Here is a 19,256-nt window from a genome sequence, read left to right as displayed (position 1 = left end):
TGATGTCACACCCTCCCCTCAGGTTAAGAGTCTTGGATTCATCCTCGACAACACTCTGTCCTTCACAGCACATATAAATGATATCACTCAGTCTTCCTACTTTCATCTCCGTAATATTAATCGTCTTCATCCCTCACTCACTGCAAGCAGTACCGCCATACTCGTCAATGCTCTTGTCATCTCGTTTAGATTACTGTAATTCTCTTCTCTATGGTTTACCTCATAAATCCCTCCATAAATTGCAGTTAGTTCAAAATAAAGATGCTCGTATTATTTCCAGAATTAGATCCACTGAATATATAACAGCTGTTCTTAAACAGCTCCATTGGCTTCCGATTCACCTCCGTGTCAATTTCAACATCCCGCTTCTCACTTTCAAAGCGCTTCATAACCTCGCTCCTCCATATTTATCTGATCTTCTACATACATTCTCGTTTGGCTCTCGGCGAAGGCAGTCGCACTTTTCTCCTCTTCTCCTTCCCCTTATCTTCCCTGCTTAGCCTCTTGTGTCTTTGTCTTGTCTCATGTGTATTTCACTTCCCTGGAACAGTCTCTCACAGTCTGTTTCTAAAACCTAAAAGAGAATTATGGATTTGATCAACTGGTCTCTGAATGCTATTGACACCCTTTTCTCAACGAGAAGTCTGGGCTCGGGAGAGCCTGAGTGCCCTGGAGGGACTTTCCCTGCCGGATACACGATGGACGGGTGGCAGAACTGGAGGGTCGTGTGCCTGGCGGGACTGTCGATCGAGGACGCTGAAGATATCTATCTATTCGGAACCATGATAACAGGGTTCTTGCTGATCGGAGCTGGCTTGGCCCTGGCTTATCGGAGAATTAAGAGAGCAGAACCGGCTGTTCAAATCCCCACAAGGCTGCCCGCTGGGATTGGAACGATGGGACGAGGTGCGGCTTCTCAGAAAGGACGCACTGAATGCAGCATGGTTAAGAGCTTGGAGGCGCTAACGGCTGCAGTGAATACTCAGAATAACACCTCTGAGCGTATATTGGATTACATCAGGGAAGAATCCACTCGGAACAACACCTCTGGGTGGAAGCTGGATTACATCGCGGATCAGTTGGCTGCGGTTGTGAGGTCTCAGAATCTGCTCTCTGAGCAAAAGAATGACAACACCACGGAATTGAAGGTAAATAACATCATGGAGAAACTCGCAAGGCAAGGCAAGTTTATTTGTATAGCACAATTCAACAAGGTGAGTCAAAGTGCTTTACAGAGACATTAGAAACAAAAACAAATAAAAAGCATGATTTAAAATTGATTAAAACAAGCAAACAAACTAACTAATTAACAAACAAACAAACAAACAAAAAAGTATATAAAATCAAAACAGATAAAATCAGAACAGTAGATAAAATCAGTAGTTAAAATGTAAGTTCTGAAATTTAAGCTTAAATTTCAAAACTTCAAAGCAGCTATCCAACGGGAGATTGAGAGACCAGTGTCGGTGTCGGAGTGTTAAAAACAGCTTGAAATTCTCCTGAGTTGTCACAAAAGAAAAATCACCATCATAATGCAGATACCCCTTCGGCGCCAGCTGCGGTCTCAAGGCTGGAGCTGAACAAAACTCCCTGATAACGACTGTGTTGATTCTGTTCCTTCCCAATCCATGCAAGGCCACCTGGGTTGGCTGGTAGACTGTTTACTTAGCCTGATAGGGCGGAGGACACTGTCTCAGCTGAACTCTGGACACACACACACATACATTTACACTGATAAGCACTCACACGTCCCCCCTCCCCTTCCAACGCCTTCGACGCTTGTTGCCTCCTGGGAACACGAGGCGGGTCTGGGCCCGCGCTGGAGAGTCGGCGCAGTGGCAGGATGGCTGCTGTGTTGCCTGGGATTACTCCTTATCCCCTACCCAACCCTGTTGCTGGTCACGTGCTCTATAATGTTGTGCTGTGGACATTTATGTGCTTTCTGTGCAGAAGAGTTTTTTTGTTTCCTGTTCTCATGCTGTCCTCTATAGCCCAGCATGAGCAGAGGGCTCTTTTTTTCCTCTTGTACTTTCCCATTGCAGTGTACATTTCAGTGGTTTTCTGTAATGCAACCGTTCTCTGACTTATATCCTCATGTGATGTCTGTGTTGTGTGTGTAAGGTCGGGGGGCGGGTTCATTCCACTGCAGGGAAACCTGCCACTGCATGTGGCGAATAAAATTTGAACTTGAACTTGAACTACATACTCACCTGCTCGTGCACTTCACTCTTCTTCAGCTTCTCTTCTGTCTGTTCCACCTGCTTGCCTGACTACCACGGGACTCAAAGCCTTTACACTCTCTCACCTCTTTTAAATCACATCTCAAAACCCATGTATTCAGAATTGTGCTTATTTTTTTTTTGGTTGCCATGTTTGTTATATTGCATTGCTGCTATTGTTCTTGTGCTATGGTAAGGTGACCTTCAGGGTCTTAAAGGCACCTATAAATAAAATGTATTATTATCATTATTAATATTATTATTATTTTTATTATGCTATTCCTTCTTATGATACTGCCTTAGGGAAAAATGCATAATGTAAACAGAATTGGTCCTAGCGTGAAATGCATGGCACTCCAACCCTCTGTTCCCCTCCTCAATTGGATATGTTTAGCCTGTCTACTCTAGCTTGTTAATAGCTTGCTCCCATAAAACAACTGTTCAGGGTCATTTTAACATTCATATAGATACTAAAAATGACACCCTCAACAAGGCATTTAATCTATTATTAGACTTAACTGGCTTCCATCAAAATGTAAAAGAATCCACCCAATCCACACCCTGCCACGTACCTGACCTAGGGCAGGGAGCCATCCTGCCAGAGGTTCTGTTGCTCAGCCAGCCGGCACCCTCTTCCCAGAGGAAACGGCGCTCCCACCATTGGCACCCTATGCCTCATACTGTGATTTAACTCTGACACAGTCCTTTTACTGGTTTTTCGAGATTACTATCACCTTGGCAACTGTTAAGATTCGTTCGATTTGGGTAAGAGAAGAAAGCAGGCAGGAAAGTGAACCCCTTGTTCACTTTAGTTTTTAAGGGGTGCCCGAAGTCCCCCGGGTACCACCCGAACTTTAACCTGGCCGTGCGTCCACGATCAGGGGTCGCCGTCACACGCTGAGCAACTGCGCCCTTAGGGGCCACGCCCCCGTCCTAAGAAAATTTACTCAAGTGTATTATAAGCGTCACTGCGGGGTCTTCGCCCCCAGTTATTTCGACGCCCGAAACCGCGTTTCTGCTGGTCAAACAAACCAAATACCCTGAACTACTGTTTGTCTGGCTGGCCTCAACCCACATCAAAATAAACACGCTTATTTACTTAAAACATAACCTCTTAACTCAATATTCGCCCCCAAAATAAACAGCAATACATTTAATCAATCCAATATTCCCCAAAGTTTTAACACTAATTACCCCAAAATCACTATGAACAGACATAAGAAGCCTATACTGAGTGAATATTATTTAATTAAATTTAGCTTTAACTTCCAATTTTAGCGCCTTTGGATAAACATCAACAGGTGGCACTCTCACCTTTTATTTCGCCTGGCTTGTCACTCAGATAAGCTGCTGATCTCCGTTCGTTTTGGCACCTTCCAGGCCACAGTCGCACGCTCCTCTCCTCCCCAACCGGTTTCGGCACCAAGAATTGTTAAGATTCGTTCGATTTGGGTAAGAGAAGAAAGCAGGCTGAGTCCAGGGAGGCGTCAAAATAGTGATCTTTAATTACACACTCTGCGCAGAAGTGTGGGAAGAAAACTTGCAACAGATTCTCCAAAGAGTGGACAGCTCCCCATCCTTATATAACCCATGATGACATCACACAGTTAGACCTTACTGGAAATGATAACAGTCTCCCCATAGTCCAAAGTTCTCCTTATACAAACATCAGATGATACTTTAGAGAAAAACAAGTGTGTGACATGTCATGTTGTGCAGTTCTGTGAGTCCAACTAGAGAACGTCCTGACACGACCTCCCTGTGTAAATAAGTGTGTATGCGAACGTGCGTGTTTACATAACACTCTATGTGCATGTTCTGATGTAGGCCTGCAAATGAATTAGAACAAGGTCCTGCTGGACCTTCCAGTTATGGACGGTGAATACAATGCTGTGAATACCATTTGAGACTGATTAAAATGATGATAATATGCATACATTAATCTTTACTCAGATTACCATAGATATAAAACAAAGATTATACTGTCATCAGATTCAACAATGATGAATGTCTGATCAATGATAGTTATGATTATAAAATGTCACCATAAGAATACAAAATAAAATATATCTTGTCCACACAACCAATTCATCCTACTCAACTGTGCTACCTCTGTCGCTTTGTGCAGCCGCAGCCAAAGCTACATATGTCAGCTGGGGGATCATTTGAGCCTGTGCAGCCACGACCTGTCTCTACTGAGGGCTCAGGCAAGCCTTCTAATGATACTGCCTAACGGAAGTATGGATAATTTAAACAGAATTGGTCCTATTATGGAACCCTTTTCTCTCCAGCCAGAGGCGCCGATGGCGCGATATGGCAGCCTCGCTTCTGTCAGTCTGCCCCAGGGCAGCTCTGGCTACAACTGTAGCTGCCTCCACCAGTGTATGAATGTGAGAGTGAATGAATAGTGGAGTTGTAAAGCGCTTTGAGGGTCTCAAAAAGCGCTATATTAATGCAATCCATTATTATTCTCTCTTCCCCAATTGGACCAGGAGTGATATGCTTAGTCTGTCCACTCCAGCTTGTTAATTAACCAAAGGCCAAGACAGTTTTAATTCATCTGAAAGCCTGACACTTGGCCTTGTCTACCCTAGCTGGAAAACTCAAAAACCAGATTTATTTGTTGTTATATTTTTTCACCGTGGGCCTTAATAATGACCTCCTCCAACCATCAACATGTCTTTTATACCCCATTCCTACAAAACTGCTTAAAGAAGTCCTGCCATTAATTAATGATAATAAATGAACATGGTGTTCAAAATGGTCAAAGTGGTTTAGCACAAAGGTCCAGCTACGAAACACTCTTTGCGTCCAGCGTTTTAATTTATTTGCAAACAACTTGTTTGAATATACATTGTGTATATGAAATTAAATAATTATGGTTTGTATTTATTGGCATCGTGTCATGATGGCTTTTTAAGATTCTATATAATTTTAAAAAAAGTCAGTGTCATCCCGTCTTTCCCCTGATGATGACGTCATACTGCTGCAGTGAAAAGGATAAAACAAGAAGTGATTCAGTGCAGTTGGGAGGGACTTACAATCAGGCCACTGATGGGTGATTCTCATCCTTAAATGTAGCTCCGTTTGTGCACAGTTTAAGTGATGTATGGTAAAAACAAAAAGAGGATCATGATGAACTCTTCACAGGTTTCATATTTCACACTCACTGCCTACCTCGACAGCGGGGCTTTGAAATATTTATATTTCACAGTTGTTGCATTTTTATATATTGTTATTGTTACTGTCAATGTCCTGCTGATTGTGGTTATCTGTGTGAACAGAAGCTTACATGAACCTATGTACATGTTTCTGTGCAGCCTGTTTGTGAATGAGCTGTATGGTAGTACAGGGCTGTTTCCGTTCCTCCTGCTTCAGATCCTCTCTGATGTTCACACTGTTTCTGCTCCTCTCTGCTTCCTGCAGATCTTCTGTGTGCACACATATGGAACTGCAGAGCTTGCTAACTTAGTCGTCATGTCTTATGACAGATATCTTGCAATATGTTTTCCTCTTCAATATCACACACGAATGAGTCCATGCAAGGTATCCATGCTCATTGTTCTAACGTGGTTTTCCTCATTTCTTGGAATCACTCTTTTGATTTCTCTGAGTGCTCCTCTGCAGCTGTGTGGGAACATCATTAACAAAGTGTACTGTGACAACTATTCTGTTGTTAAACTGGCCTGTTCTGACACCACAGTCAATAACATCTGTGGACTTATTTCCACTTCTCTCACCACAATATCCTCTGTCTCTCTGATTCTCTACACCTACATGAGGATCCTGAAAGTCTGTTTTTCTGGATCCAAACAGACCCGACAGAAAGCCATCAGCACCTGCACGCCTCACCTCGCTTCTCTGCTCAACTATTCATGCAGTGCCTTTTTTGAAATTGCACAAAGCAGACTTAACATGAAACATGTCCCAAATATGGTGCGTATTTTTTTTATCATTATATTGGCTCATATGCCCACCGCTCTGTAATCCTTTACTTTATGGACTGAGTCTGACCAAAATCCGGATCATATATAAAGGTCTAATCTTAAGTAAAGTCTAAATGCTTGATGTTAGAACTTGGACCAGTCAGTGCAACAGCAGAGAGGAAATGTGGAGAGGATCCAGGCTCCTTCTGTCTTCTGTATATGCTCATGCTCTGTGTTTGAAAACAGTTTACTGTTAGCCTATAAAATAATTTTAGAACGTAAAACTATGTTTCAAATACTTTCATTTTTGCTTTGTTTATTCTCTTTTTCTCATTTTTCTCAAAAATTTAAGTTAAAAATAAAATAACTGTACAACAAAATACACAAATACACAATATAGAACATATATAAGAATATATGAGGAAATATAGAACAGTAACAGCAGCTGTACAAATACTAAATGCTAATGAAGAAATATAATGTCCAGGGTTGTGCAATCCACATGTGTAAGTGTCTTGTGCAGTGCAAATATGCTTAAAGTGATTTATTTAAGTAACTTGTGATAAAGTGATTCGATTAGATGACCACACAGTGTAGTTGTGCAGTGGCCACAAGTGTAAATAAATGTCCAGAAAGTCCAGTGTGTGTGTAAGAACTGTATGTGTGGGTCAGTACTGTGTGGTGGTGTGATTGAGAGACCGTATCGCCTGCGGGAAGAAGCTCCTCCTCAGTCTCTCTGTGTTGGTCTTCAGGGAGCGGAATCGCTTTCCTGACCTCAGCAGAGAGAACAGTCTGTTGTTGGGATGGCTGAGGTCCTTCACCATCTTCCTGGCCTTGGTCCAGCACCGCCTGCTGTAGATTGAGTGCAGGTCAGGGAGCTCGGAGCGGATGGTGCGCTCAGCTGACCGCACAACCCTCTGTAGAGCTCGTCTGTCCTGCATGGTGCTGTTCCCGAACCAGGTTAAGATGTTTCCCGTCAGGATGCTCTCTATGGTGCACGAGTAAAAGTTCCTGAGCACCTTGGAGGGCAGTTGGAAGTCTCTCAAGCGTCTGAGGTGGTAGAGACGCTGTCGGGCCTTTTTCACCACGGTGTTGATGTGACAGGACCATGACAGGTCCTGCGTGATGTGAACTCCGAGGTATTTGAAGCTGTCCACTCTCTCCACTGGGCACTCGTTGATGACGGGGGTCTGGTAGTTCCTCTCCTGCTTAGTGCTGAAGTCCACTATCAGCTCCTTTGTCTTACTGACGTTTAGAAGGAGGTTGTTCCTCTGGCACCAGTTCTCCAGATTCCTAATCTCCTTCAGGTAGGCCGTCTCGTTGTTATCAGAGATCAGGCCCACCATGACGGTGTCGTCAGCAAACTTGATGATGGTGGTGGAGCTGGTAGTGGCCACACAGTCATATGTGTACAAAGAGTACAGCAGGGGGCTCAGAACACACCCCTGGGGGGCTCCAGTGCTGAGAGTGGTGGAGGCTGAGACATGTCCGCCCATCCTTACTGCCTGTGGTCTGCCAGTTAGGAAGTTGGAGATCCACAGACACATAGATGAGCTGAGTCCCAGATGCTCCAGCTTGGTGGTGAGTGTGGAGGGAATTATGGTGTTAAATGCAGAGCTGTAGTCTATGAAGAGCATTTTAACATAATTCCCCCTTCTAGTGTCCAAGTGAGTGAGTGATGTGTGGAGGAGATGAGAGATGGCATCGTCTGTGGAACGATTTGGACGGTAAGCGAACTGTAGTGGGTCCAGTGTGTCTGGTAGTGAAGAAATGATGAAGTCTCTGACCAGGCGTTCAAAGCACTTCATCACTACTGAGGTGAGGGCTACAGGGCGATAGTCATTGAGAGAAGCAGGGTGGGGTTTCTTCGGGACAGGAACAATGATGGACTCTTTGAAGCATGTGGGGATCACCGACTGAGATAAAGAGATGTTGAATATCTCAGTGAACACAGGAGCTAGCTGGTATGCGCAGTCTCTTAGGATACGACCTGGGATGCCGTCTGGTCCTGCTGCTTTCCTGGTGTTCACTCTCTTGAAGGCTCTCCTTACTTCATGCTCGGAGATGACGAGCACGTTTCCGGTGCTGGCAGTATCTTCCTGTCTGCAGCCGTTAGCGCCGCTAACACTAGCATTGTTGGAGTCCTTAGCTGCAGCCTCGAAGCGAGCATAGAAGGTGTTCAGCTCGTCTGCCAGAGTCACGGCCGCGTTCGTCATACCGGTCGTTGGTGCTTTATAGTCCGTTATTGTCCTTAGTCCCCGCCACAGGCTCCTAGAGTCACTCTGTTGGAGTTGTGACTCTAGTTTCCTCCCGTAGCGCTGCTTCGCCTCTTTCACCGCCCTCCGCACGTTATATGACGCGGCTTTGTACGGGTCCATGTCCCCCGTCATGAGTCCCGTGTTGTAGGCAGCGGTGCGGGATCTCAGAGCGTCGCGGATGGTTTTATCCACCCACGGCTTCTGGTTGGGAAACGTTGTGATAGTCTTTGTCTCCACGGTATCATCCGCTAGTTTCCCGATGAATCCCACAACCGCTTCCGTAAACACGTTGACGTCATCGTCGGAGCTGTTTCTGAACATGCCCCAGTCTGCGTCATCGAGTGCGTCCTGTAACGCGGCCACCGATTGATCCGTCCAGCGCGCGACCTTCCTCTGAACCGGAACTTCCTGTTTCAGCCTTTGTTTGTATTTTGGCATGAGGAAGATGGCGGCGTGATCAGATTTGCCAAACGGGGGGCGGGATTGTGCCTTGTAGCCGTCCTTGACCGTAGTGTAGCAGTGGTCCAGTGTCCTTTCACCTCTGGTGGGGCAGGTGATGTGTTGATAAAAGTTCGGCGCTGCGCGTTTGAGGTTGGCGCTATTAAAGTCCCCCGTCACAATAAGCGCAGCGTCCCGGTGTTGTGTCTGGTGCTGTGTGAGTGCCTCATGCAGCTCGCATAAGGCGGTGACCGTGTCCGCTTGTGGTGGAATATAAACGGCACTTACAATGACCGATGTAAATTCCCGAGGTAGATAAAAAGGACGACACATGATGGACAGTAGTTCCAGATTTGGTGTGCAGGAGCGTGTGAGAGGAACAACGTTCGCACTGTTGCACCAGTTGTTGTTCACCATTAAACACACGCCGCCTCCCCTTGACTTCCCCGAGTCCCGTGTCCTGTCCATGCGGTGAACCGAGAAGAACTCGGCCGGCTGGATGGCGTGGTCCGGCACCGCTGGGTTCAGCCATGTCTCGGTGAAGCAGAGGAGATTGCAGTCCCGATGTCTCTCTGGAACTTTATCCTGGCCCTGAGGTCGTCAAGCTTGTTCTCCAGTGACTGGACGTTGGCGAGCAGGATGCTAGGCAGAGGTGTGCGGTGTGCACGAGCTCTCAGCCTGTTCCTGACGCCGGCTCGTTTCCCTCGAGGCTGCCGCTTCGCGTCGCGTCCTTTGTTCTCCCTCAAGATCTCACTCGGCCAGCTCGGATCCGGAGTTAAAAACTTTAAATTGTGAGTACATTGTATACCAATAGAAACAAGAGTGTCTCTGTCATACCTAATGTACCCAATGGTGATGATTTTGCTCATTTAAAAACGCTGAAAACTAACTTAAAAAACAAAAACAAAGAAAAGGTGGTCGGAGCAGTCGTGACGGCAGCCGACCGCACGGGCGCCATCTTCACACTCTGCACTCTAATTACAGCGGCATCACACTCCTCAGTCTCCTCAGTCTCCTGGGAATTTTGATGGCAGGGTACTGGGAAGAAAGACAAACAATGGAGTTTTCATCCTGGTCATGGAACAATGGACAAGCTCTTTGTTCTGTAAAGGATATTTCAGGGTGTGTGGGAGTTTGCCGAACCAGTCTACATGTTTTATGGAGTTGGTGAAAAGATACAATCTCATTCAGCTTTGGTGTCCATCAATCCCTGTGTTTAACTGTTGTGATAGCTTAGTCCATATTGCTGGCAAAGGGCAGAGCAGGCTGTTCCTGGAGAGGAGGCTTAGGTCTTTTGGAGTGAAGGGCCCACTCCTGAAGAGCTTCTATGACTCTGTGGTGGCCTCAGCCATCTTTTAAGGTGTGGTCTGCTGGTGTGGCAGTATCTCTGCTGTGGACAGGAAGAGACTGAAAATGTCATGGCTGCAGAGGCGAGCCGTGTGGAGTTGGAAGAAGGACCCAAGATGCAGGCAGTGGATGAAATGCTAGTGAGGTTTATTTACAAAGGTGTAGTGGCAAACAAGCAGTGGGGCATGACAAATAACTGAAGACACCTAAACTGGGGGAACTAAAAATAACAGACCTGCGAGCATACGATAAAGGGATGAGAAGCAGAGAGACGCAGACGAGGAACAGGACACCGGGTAACACAGACTGACACGAAGTAACACAGACGAACGGGCAACAGGCAGGAGAACACACAGGGCTTAAATACACACTCCAGTAATCAGGGGATGAGAGACAGGAGGGCAACACAGCTGGGAGGAATCGGAGCTGACGGGACAGGGGAAACGTAAACTGAACACACTCACATCAGACAGAGACCTTCACAATAAAACAGGAAACTCAAACACGGGGAACCAAACAAGACACAGAACTAAACAGACAGCTTCACAAACAGACGGGTTGACACCATAGACAGACAGAGATACAGACTCAGACTCAAAGGCAGACCGAATATAACACATAGAACTCAAACAATAATCATCATCATCATCATAATAAACTAGAAAATGATAACAAACTAAAAGCACTGGGTCACCGACCCAGGACCATGACAGTACCCCCCCCCCCCCCCCCCCCCCTCAAGGGCTGGCTCCAGACAGCCCAGCAGAAACACAAAAACGGACCAAAACAAAACAGAAAATGACCCGACCAGGGCGGGCGGAGAGGGTCCAGGACGGAGGGACAGAGTCCAAAAAAGGCCCAGATGGCCAAGTTCAGGGAGCCGACAGTGCAGGAGGCCAAAACAGTTCAGTTCCGGAGGCCGACCATGCGAATGGCAGCGGCAGTGGGGCAGGTCCGGAGGCCGGCCACGCAGTAGGCAGTGGCGTGGAAACAGTTCTGGGGGCCGACCGTGCGGACGGCAACGGCGGCGGGAATGCAAGTCTGGAGGCCGGCCATGCGGAAGGCAGTGGCGGCGTGTAGGAGGTCGTCCACGCAGAAGGCGGGGGCGGCAACAGAAGTCCGGAGGGCGGCCACGGTGGTGATGATGCCCAACAAGCGGCCTGACAAATGCTCGATGATGTTGAGGCGGCAGTTTGGGACCTGAAGGTGGCGTGATCCCTGCGGCACCAGGCGAGGCGGAGGCTGGACCAGACAAGGCAGAAGCTGAGGTGGAGGCTGAAGCCGGACCAGGCGAGGCGGGCGAGGATGAAGCTGCTGAGGCCGGACCAGGCGAGGATGAAGCTGCTGAAGCTGGACCAGGCGACGCTGATGAGGATGCTGAAGCTGGACCAGGCGGCGCTGATGAGGCTGCAGCTGGCGGCGGCGTGGAAGCTGGAGACGGAGGCACTGCAAGCGTGGATGAGGCTGCTGGTGGAGCAGCTGGTGGCTGGACGGGCTCCTCGGGCCCTCCAGCTGACGAGGCAAAAGGCTGGACGGGCTCCTCGGGCCCTCCAGCGAGAACAGTCTCAGGACCAGTGGGTACAGGGGCCCCTGGAACACACAGGACAAAACCAGCAGGCGCACGGGCCTCTGGCAAACACATAGCAGACTGCAGCTGCGCAGAGCATTGACTCTGCTCAGGCAGTGACAGACGGGTGCAGTCCTCAGCTGGGTTCCTAGCCTCCAGGGGTCCAGAGTGGGCTGAGGGCTGAAACTCAGCCTCTGGGGAGGCCCTGGAGCGCATCACAGTCTCTGAACTAGCCAGCTTTTTAGGAATGATTACGTTATTATTAGGTTCGTCTCTCTGCTTAGAACAAACGGACGAAACACAGTTCCTTTCAGATTGATTTGACTGAGCTTGTCGTACCGGAGTAGCAAGTGACACAGGATGCAGGGCTAGTGGCTGCTGAACAGGAGGCTGAACTGAGGGTGACTGAAATAATGGTTGGGATGACGACGGTGGTGGAATTGGAGACTGAGCTGGAGGCCGGGCGGCTAACTGAGTTTGAGGCCGGGCGGCTAACTGAGCTTGAGGCCGGGCGGCTAACTGAGCTTGAGGCCGGGCGGCTAACTGAGCTTGAGGCCGGGCGGCTAACTGAGCTTGAGGCCGGGCGGCTAACTGAGCTTGAGGCCGGGCGGCTAACTGAGCTTGAGGCCGGGCGGCTAACTGAATAAACACAGCCCCAGAATTAACAGTCCCAAAGTCTGGAGAAACAGAAAGAGTGTCTTTTTCACTCACCACAGCTGGCAGTTCTGAAGTCCCACCACCCGGCTGTGGGGTGAGGCGCCTACAACGCGAACGTTGCTTCCTCCTCGGAGAACGCTCCGACAGGCCGGGTAACTCCACATCCGGCAGTTCAGACTGCTTATCCTCCGGTGGGCTGAGCAGACGAGCGGTAGGGGGGTGAAGGTGCAGCTCGTTCAGAAAGAAATTCTGAACAAGTGGGTGGAGTGAGCTGAGCAGCCTGGGGAGACCGGAAACCAGTCGCTCCAATCGATTAGTTATGGCTTGGCGGAATCCCTTCTCCTCATGCCCCAGCCATAAATTAATTAGACGGTCCACAGAATAAATAATATCCTCCCGGAGCTCCTCGGGCGGGTTGAATGCTGCTGGGTCCATTGTGGCCGGTTCGTACTGTCACGGCTGCCGAGGCGAGCCGTGTGGAGTTGGAAGAAGGACCCAAGATGCAGGCAGTGGATGAAATGCTAGTGAGGTTTATTTACAAAGGTGTAGTGGCAAACAAGCAGTGGGGCATGACAAATAACTGAAGACACCTAAACTGGGGGAACTAAAAATAACAGACCTGCGAGCATACGATAAAGGGATGAGAAGTAGAGAGACGCAGACGAGGAACAGGACACCGTGGAACACAGGGTGACACAGGGGGACACAGGGGGACACTGTGGAACACAGGTGCCCTCTGGACCCAGTGGAGGTGGTGAGTGACAGGAGAATGGTGGCTCAGCTGTCATCCCTGTTGGACAACATCTCCCAGCCCATGCAGCAGACTCTGACAGCACTGAGCAGCTCCTTCAGTGGCTGCGGCACCCACCTGGCATGTGGGACGCAGGTCTCCTTCCAGCTACTGTCAGACTCCACATGTGCAATAGCAATAACACTAAGTGCAATATTCTTTTTCTGACAATGTTGTATTATACTCAGTTGTATATAGTATTTTATTTTATTTTATTCTAATGTATTGTGTACAGTATCTTATTCTTATCCTATTCCAGTGTTTTACTTATTTTTGCGATCTAACTATGCACTGTCCACTGTCTGCTGTAACAAAACAAATTTCCCATGTGTGGGACTAAACAACCTTTAGTACAGCCTTAATAACAGTCTTGCCAAAGTCTGGTAAGGCAAGGATCCCCTGGAGTGCAATAACTATCGACCTATTTCCGACTAAGGCCATATTACTGATGAATCTAGTAGGTCCCGATCTCTGATTGGTCTTTTCTTTATGAACGTCCAGAATGCATTTGACCAAGTGGAGTGGAGGTTTTTGTAGAAAGTATTAGAAAATTTAACTTTGGCCCAAAAGTTATTAAGATGATAAAAATTTTATACACCGAGCCTTCAGCCAATGTCTGTATTGGTGAAAGTCCCTCATCTACATTTAGTATATTTCACAGGACAAGACAGGGATGTTGATGGTTCTGTCCCACCGCTGGAACGAGACAATTCTACTACAACAGCAAAAGCAGGACGCAAGTCACCAAAGTTCTTTGTGTTACTCGTGCACGAGGGAGGGCTGACGAGCGCTGTTCCTTCGCTTGACCCCAGTTGCTCTCGTCTGCTCCCTCGTAGCACTGCTCTGTATTGCAGTTTCATGACTATGCATAAGTTCATTAACATATGACGTCTTACATAGGCATACATGTGAAGAGAGAGTACCTTGTCCGTATGTCGTGTAGGGATGCGTGTGTGTTTGTGTGTGTGTGTGTGTGTCAAGATATGACGCTGGACTCCCTAAAGCTGGTGCCAGGAGTCCATCCGTCCACCTAAACAAAGGGCTCTTATACTTAACCAGACACAGAGTAGGTGGCCTCCAATACCATAAATCAGTAAGACGGGGTGTCCAAACTTTTTGCAAAGAGGGCCAAATTTTATAAAGTGAAGATGCCTGGGGGCCAATGGTTCCTTTTGACTTTCTTTTTCATAACAAAGTTACATGAAAATATAATGAAGAACAGTTTTAATAGTCACAATTACCTTTATTTTTAAAATAGAAATGTACCTAAATAAAAGACACTCAAGCATTTACAACTCTAAAGACACAATTCCGCCTTTCATTTATATCTGGAGAGTCAGACAACAGTGAACAAACTGTATAGAATACCCTAAATTTCCATGAGTTTGCCATATCTTTGCCTAATGAACATTTAAACAGGAGTTATAAGTAATGCAAAGTGTTCTGTTATCAATAACGTTTTTTTAAAGTGAATTTCGCCCTTGACTTTTGCAAGACTATTCAGGAAGCCAAAGTTTTTCACATCTACTGGAAGATTGCACAACTGGAAGTTCACTTGCCGCAAGAAATAACCACATTTGTAAATTTACACAATATGTACACAACACACTCAACTATGAATTAAGAGCATAACATCAACAGTTAAAACCAAATCTTAAGAGTTTAACAAAATACGTTTCCTTTTGTGGATTGCATTAGCATGCTTTATGCTTTTTACTGTTCAGGAACACATGACTAATGCAGGGATGTCACTCCTGGAGGCCTGCTCTTCATTTGATTCAACTGTGCTAAACCAGAAGGAACTAAAACATGCATAGCAGCTCTCCAGCACAGAATTTGGGCATCCCTGGACTAATGAGAGGGGTGATACTGAGATCTAGATTTTAGTAAAGCAATTAGGTCTGGTTTGAGGGCAGTGGTTGAGATGCGTAAAATATCACGCAAGTGGGAGTCACTCATCCTTGATCTCAATCGGTTCTTGTTTAAGTTCATGACAGAGAAAGTTTGCTCACACAAATATGTGGAACCAAATAAGCTCAGCATTTTCTTGGCAAGAGATCGCACTTCAGGAAACCTGTCTTTGTCTAGCTGCCGATAAAAGTCAACAAGAGAAGACTGCCGGTGTTTTCCACTCATCGTCACACTGCAGTTCAATGAGCTCCAGCTGCAGCTGGAGCATCATCAGGGTCCACGGAGAAGGGAGATGAGAAAAGCAGCATGTCTTTTTCAATAGCTGCAAAGTCCTGAAAGCGTTTGTTAAATTCTCCAGAAAGAGACGCGATAGCTGTTGCGTACCTCTTCATTTGAACATTAATGTCCTCTGGGAAACTGTCAATAACCTCTTTCAAAGCTGGGAAGTGGCTCTGTTAGGGACAAGTGTCTTTGGAAAAGTTGCAGTTTGGTTCCAAAGGACTTGATGCGAGCCACCTCACATCATTGTAATAAATTAAGTCACCATATTCAGCCTGGATGTCGTGCAGAAACTCCTGAAACTGTCGGTGGTACAGAGCTTTAGAGCGAATACAGTTGACTGTCTTTGCTACTGGTTTCATAACATCATCAAATTTGAGATGTTTGGCACAGAGAGCCTGCTGATGAATGATACAGTGAAGTTTAACACCGTTACCTGCTTGTTTGCTGACTTTATTGCAGATCAGTGTGGACAATCCGCTTCGCTCACCAGCCACGGCAGGTGCACCATCAGTAATGATCCCAGAAACTTCACTCCATGGTAGCTTCATATCATCAACAGCTTCACAAACAGAAATGAATAAATCCAATCCTCTGGTTTGACCCTTAAGGCTTTTGAGATCCAGCAGCTCCTCTGTCACGTTCATCTTGTCGTCGACTCCTCATAAAAGAATCAGCAGTTGCGCGGTGTCAGATGCATCGGTGCTTTCATCACAGGCTAATGAGAAATAATCAAAATCCACTCCTCTGTCCCGCAGCTGTCTGTGAATGTCTGACGATATATCCTCACCTCTTCGTGCCACAGTGTTGCGTGCCAAGCAAGCATTCAGAAATTCTTGCTTCCACTCGGGGCAAATGTTCTCCACCATTTTCATGACACAGTCTTTGACAAACGTACCTTCAGTGAAAGGTTTGCCATGTTTCGCTATTAACATAGCCACTTCGTAGCTGGCTTTCATGATATTTTCATGTGTCTCACAGGCCCGCATGAAAAACCGCTGTTGCGAAGCCAGAGCAGCTTGGAGTTGCTTCACTTTTTCAGCGCGCTCACTCCTTGTTAGCTTGTTATATGTTGCAGCATGTTTAGTCTCGTAGTGTCTCCTAATGTTAAAATCCTTAAACAAGGCAACAGTGTCTTTACAAATCAGGCAAACACAATTGCCTCGAATTTCAGTAAAAAAATACTGCAATTCCCACCGCTCCTGAAAGCAGCGGCCCTCACCATCAACCTTTCTCTTTTTTTGTACAGTCGCCATGGCAGAAATGAGCAGAGAAGGGCGGGCTCGCCGCACAGGCGCAAGTAGCAGAAAAAATGTGCAGCCACCATGTGGTGAAAAAAGTAACTACACTTTTAAAGCCAGGATTTATTTATTCAGACTTAGAAAGTGAGCCATAAATTACACATAATTAGACTGAAGCTGTGGGCCGTGATTGGGCCGCGGGCCGGACTTTGGACATGCCTGCAGTAAGAGAAGGTACGACCTCTCTTGTGACCTTAAGATGTGTGTGTATGCCAGAGTGCTCTGGGAGGCACACAGAGTCTTTGCAGACTGCTAAGGATCAGACATCCTATCAATATGCAATTGATTATATAACTGTAAGCATATATGAGTAAATATTTCTAAGCATAAATGACAATCCAGCAATATAAACCTAACAGATGTCAACTCTCCCCACTCCTTTAACCTTTTTATAGAACCCTTAGCACAGTCAACACGGCAAAACAACACCTTCATCCCTGTTTCTATAGGGTGTACAAAACACCATATTTCATTATATGCCGATGATGTCTGTCGGACGACATGTCGGCTATCCAGTCGACCTTACCCACACTATTGAACTTAATAGATACTTTTGGTAAGCTATCAGGTTTTAAGATTAACCTCGGGAAATCTGCTCTTATGTTACTCAAATTAGACTGGAACACTCTCAATACCCCACCAGATATAAACATTGTAGGACAGGTTAATTATTTAGGTACTTAGGTAGTGATGTCTGTAGCCTCTATTGTTAAGAACAACTGCTGTGATATTTTTAAAAAGATAGAAAAGGATGTTAATAGATGGACGCATGCGTCAGTGTGCCAGCTCGGATCGCTGTAGTTAAAATGAATGTATTACCAAGAATTCATTTTATAAGTTCAATGTTTCCTTTAGCCCCCCCCCCCCCCCCCCAGTCGATTACTGGAAAAAAGTGCTCTGCTCAAGTCATTCATATGGATTAACAGGCATTCACGTATAAAGTGGGATATATTACAAAGATCCAGACTAGGTGGCGGATGGGCAGTCCTGAATGTTAAACTATATAATTTTGGCATTCACACTGAAACATATCAGCCAATCAAAAGATCAAAAATTATAGAAATATAACAGCTCCACATATAAAACCCTTTAATAAGTTTAGAATTACAGTTTTTTGTATTTCAGCAAAAGTTGTTTTCATGCTGAGAGTAGCGGTGAGACACAATTAGTGTCCGTTGGCAATGAGCTCAGACTATTACATCACCCGGTTGAAGAGTTTAAATGAAGGAACGTCTGCATGTCAGTCAGTTTTATGCTAATTCACTTCTGCAACATGCTGTAAGTAGACTGAAAACTACTTTTGTTTGGCAGTTCTATTAAATAACACTGTGATCCTCGTTTAACTTTCATAGTTCCGAGAAGCAAACTGTTGATCATGACGAACCTTTCACAGGTTTCATATTTCACTTTCAGTGCCTACTTTGACACTGGGCCATTCAAATACTTATATTTCACTATTGTCATGTCTCTGTATGTGTTTATATTTGGATCTAACCTGCTGCTGATTGTGGTTATCTGTGTGAACAGAAGCTTACATGAACCTATGTACATGTTTCTGTGCAGCCTGTTTGTGAATGAGCTGTATGGTAGCACAGGGCTGTTTCCGCTCCTCCTGCTTCAGATCCTCTCTGATGTTCACACTGTTTCTGCTCCTCTCTGCTTCCTGCAGATCTTCTGTCTGTACACTTATGCAAATGTAGAGTTTTATAACTTAGCCATCATGTCTTATGACAGGTATCTTGCTATCTGCTGTCCTCTACAGTATCACACACATATGACGTTTAACAAGGTTGCCAAGCTCATCGTTCTCACATGGCTGTTCCCTATTCTGAATATAGTCGTGATGATATCACTGAATGCCTCACTGCAGCTCTGTGGACACACTGTTGACACACTGTACTGCAACAATTACTCTGTCGTGAAACTGGCCTGCTTTGACACAACAATTAATAACATCTATGGACTCATGTACACATTCACTGTACTAATTGGTCTTGCATTGCTAAACTTGTTCACTTATGTTAAGATTCTTAAAGTGTGTTTTTCTGGATCCAAACAGACCCGACAGAAAGCCGTTAGCACCTGCACGCCTCACCTCGCTTCTCTGCTCAACTTTTCATTTGGTTGCTTCTTTGAAATAGTGCAGAGCAGGTTTAACCTGAGCAGAGCTCCCATGATTTTACGCATTTTCCTATCAATATATTTTCTCACTTGCCAACCAGCTTTCAACCCCGTCCTGTACGGACTCAAACTAACCAAAATCCGACTCATATGTAAAAGTCTTTTATTTGGTAAGATATGAATTTAAAAAGTTAATAGATACTTTACTAAGTTGATTTCTGGAACTGTTTGGAATATGTGTGACTGTAACAGGCATTACATTTACATTTTTCAAAACAAGTTCAAACAAAACTAGTTTATTTAAATCTTTGTCACATATTGTCACTTTGAATAATATGAAATGCTAATCTTTCACAATAAGGATATTTAGAAATCTTATAAATGAAACATTTATTTACACAATCAATTCTCACATAACAGAGAATAAAACATATTTAAGCAC

General features: G+C 45.8%; 2 protein-coding genes and 1 pseudogene across 2 annotated transcripts; all 3 read left to right on the top strand.

The window, feature by feature from the left end:
• The first annotated feature begins 587 nt into the window (after positions 1–587).
• LOC146654803 (uncharacterized) lies at positions 588–4,452 on the top strand. Its single transcript, XM_085380579.1, has 3 exons — positions 588–1,182; positions 3,562–3,671; positions 4,348–4,452. The coding sequence occupies exons 1-3, from the start codon at positions 588–590 to the stop codon at positions 4,450–4,452; spliced, it is 810 nt and encodes a 269-aa protein (XP_085236705.1).
• Positions 4,453–5,327: 875 nt separating this feature from the next.
• LOC146654802 (olfactory receptor 11A1-like) lies at positions 5,328–6,279 on the top strand (annotated as a pseudogene).
• An 11,789-nt stretch (positions 6,280–18,068) lies between these two features.
• Positions 18,069–18,995, top strand: LOC146654801 (olfactory receptor 4S2-like). The gene has a single exon (XM_085380229.1). It carries the CDS (start codon positions 18,069–18,071, stop codon positions 18,993–18,995), a length of 927 nt encoding a protein of 308 aa, XP_085236355.1.
• Positions 18,996–19,256: the final 261 nt, after the last annotated feature.

The sequence above is a fragment of the Rhamphochromis longiceps genome, linkage group LG14 (assembly GCF_057381845.1).
Source record: "Rhamphochromis longiceps isolate RC_006_pf linkage group LG14, R_longiceps_female_GT1.1, whole genome shotgun sequence".
Classification (NCBI taxonomy): Eukaryota; Metazoa; Chordata; class Actinopteri; order Cichliformes; family Cichlidae; genus Rhamphochromis; species Rhamphochromis longiceps.
The sequence above is the reverse complement of the archived record's forward strand: the minus strand, read 5'-3'. Positions and strand labels throughout refer to the sequence as shown.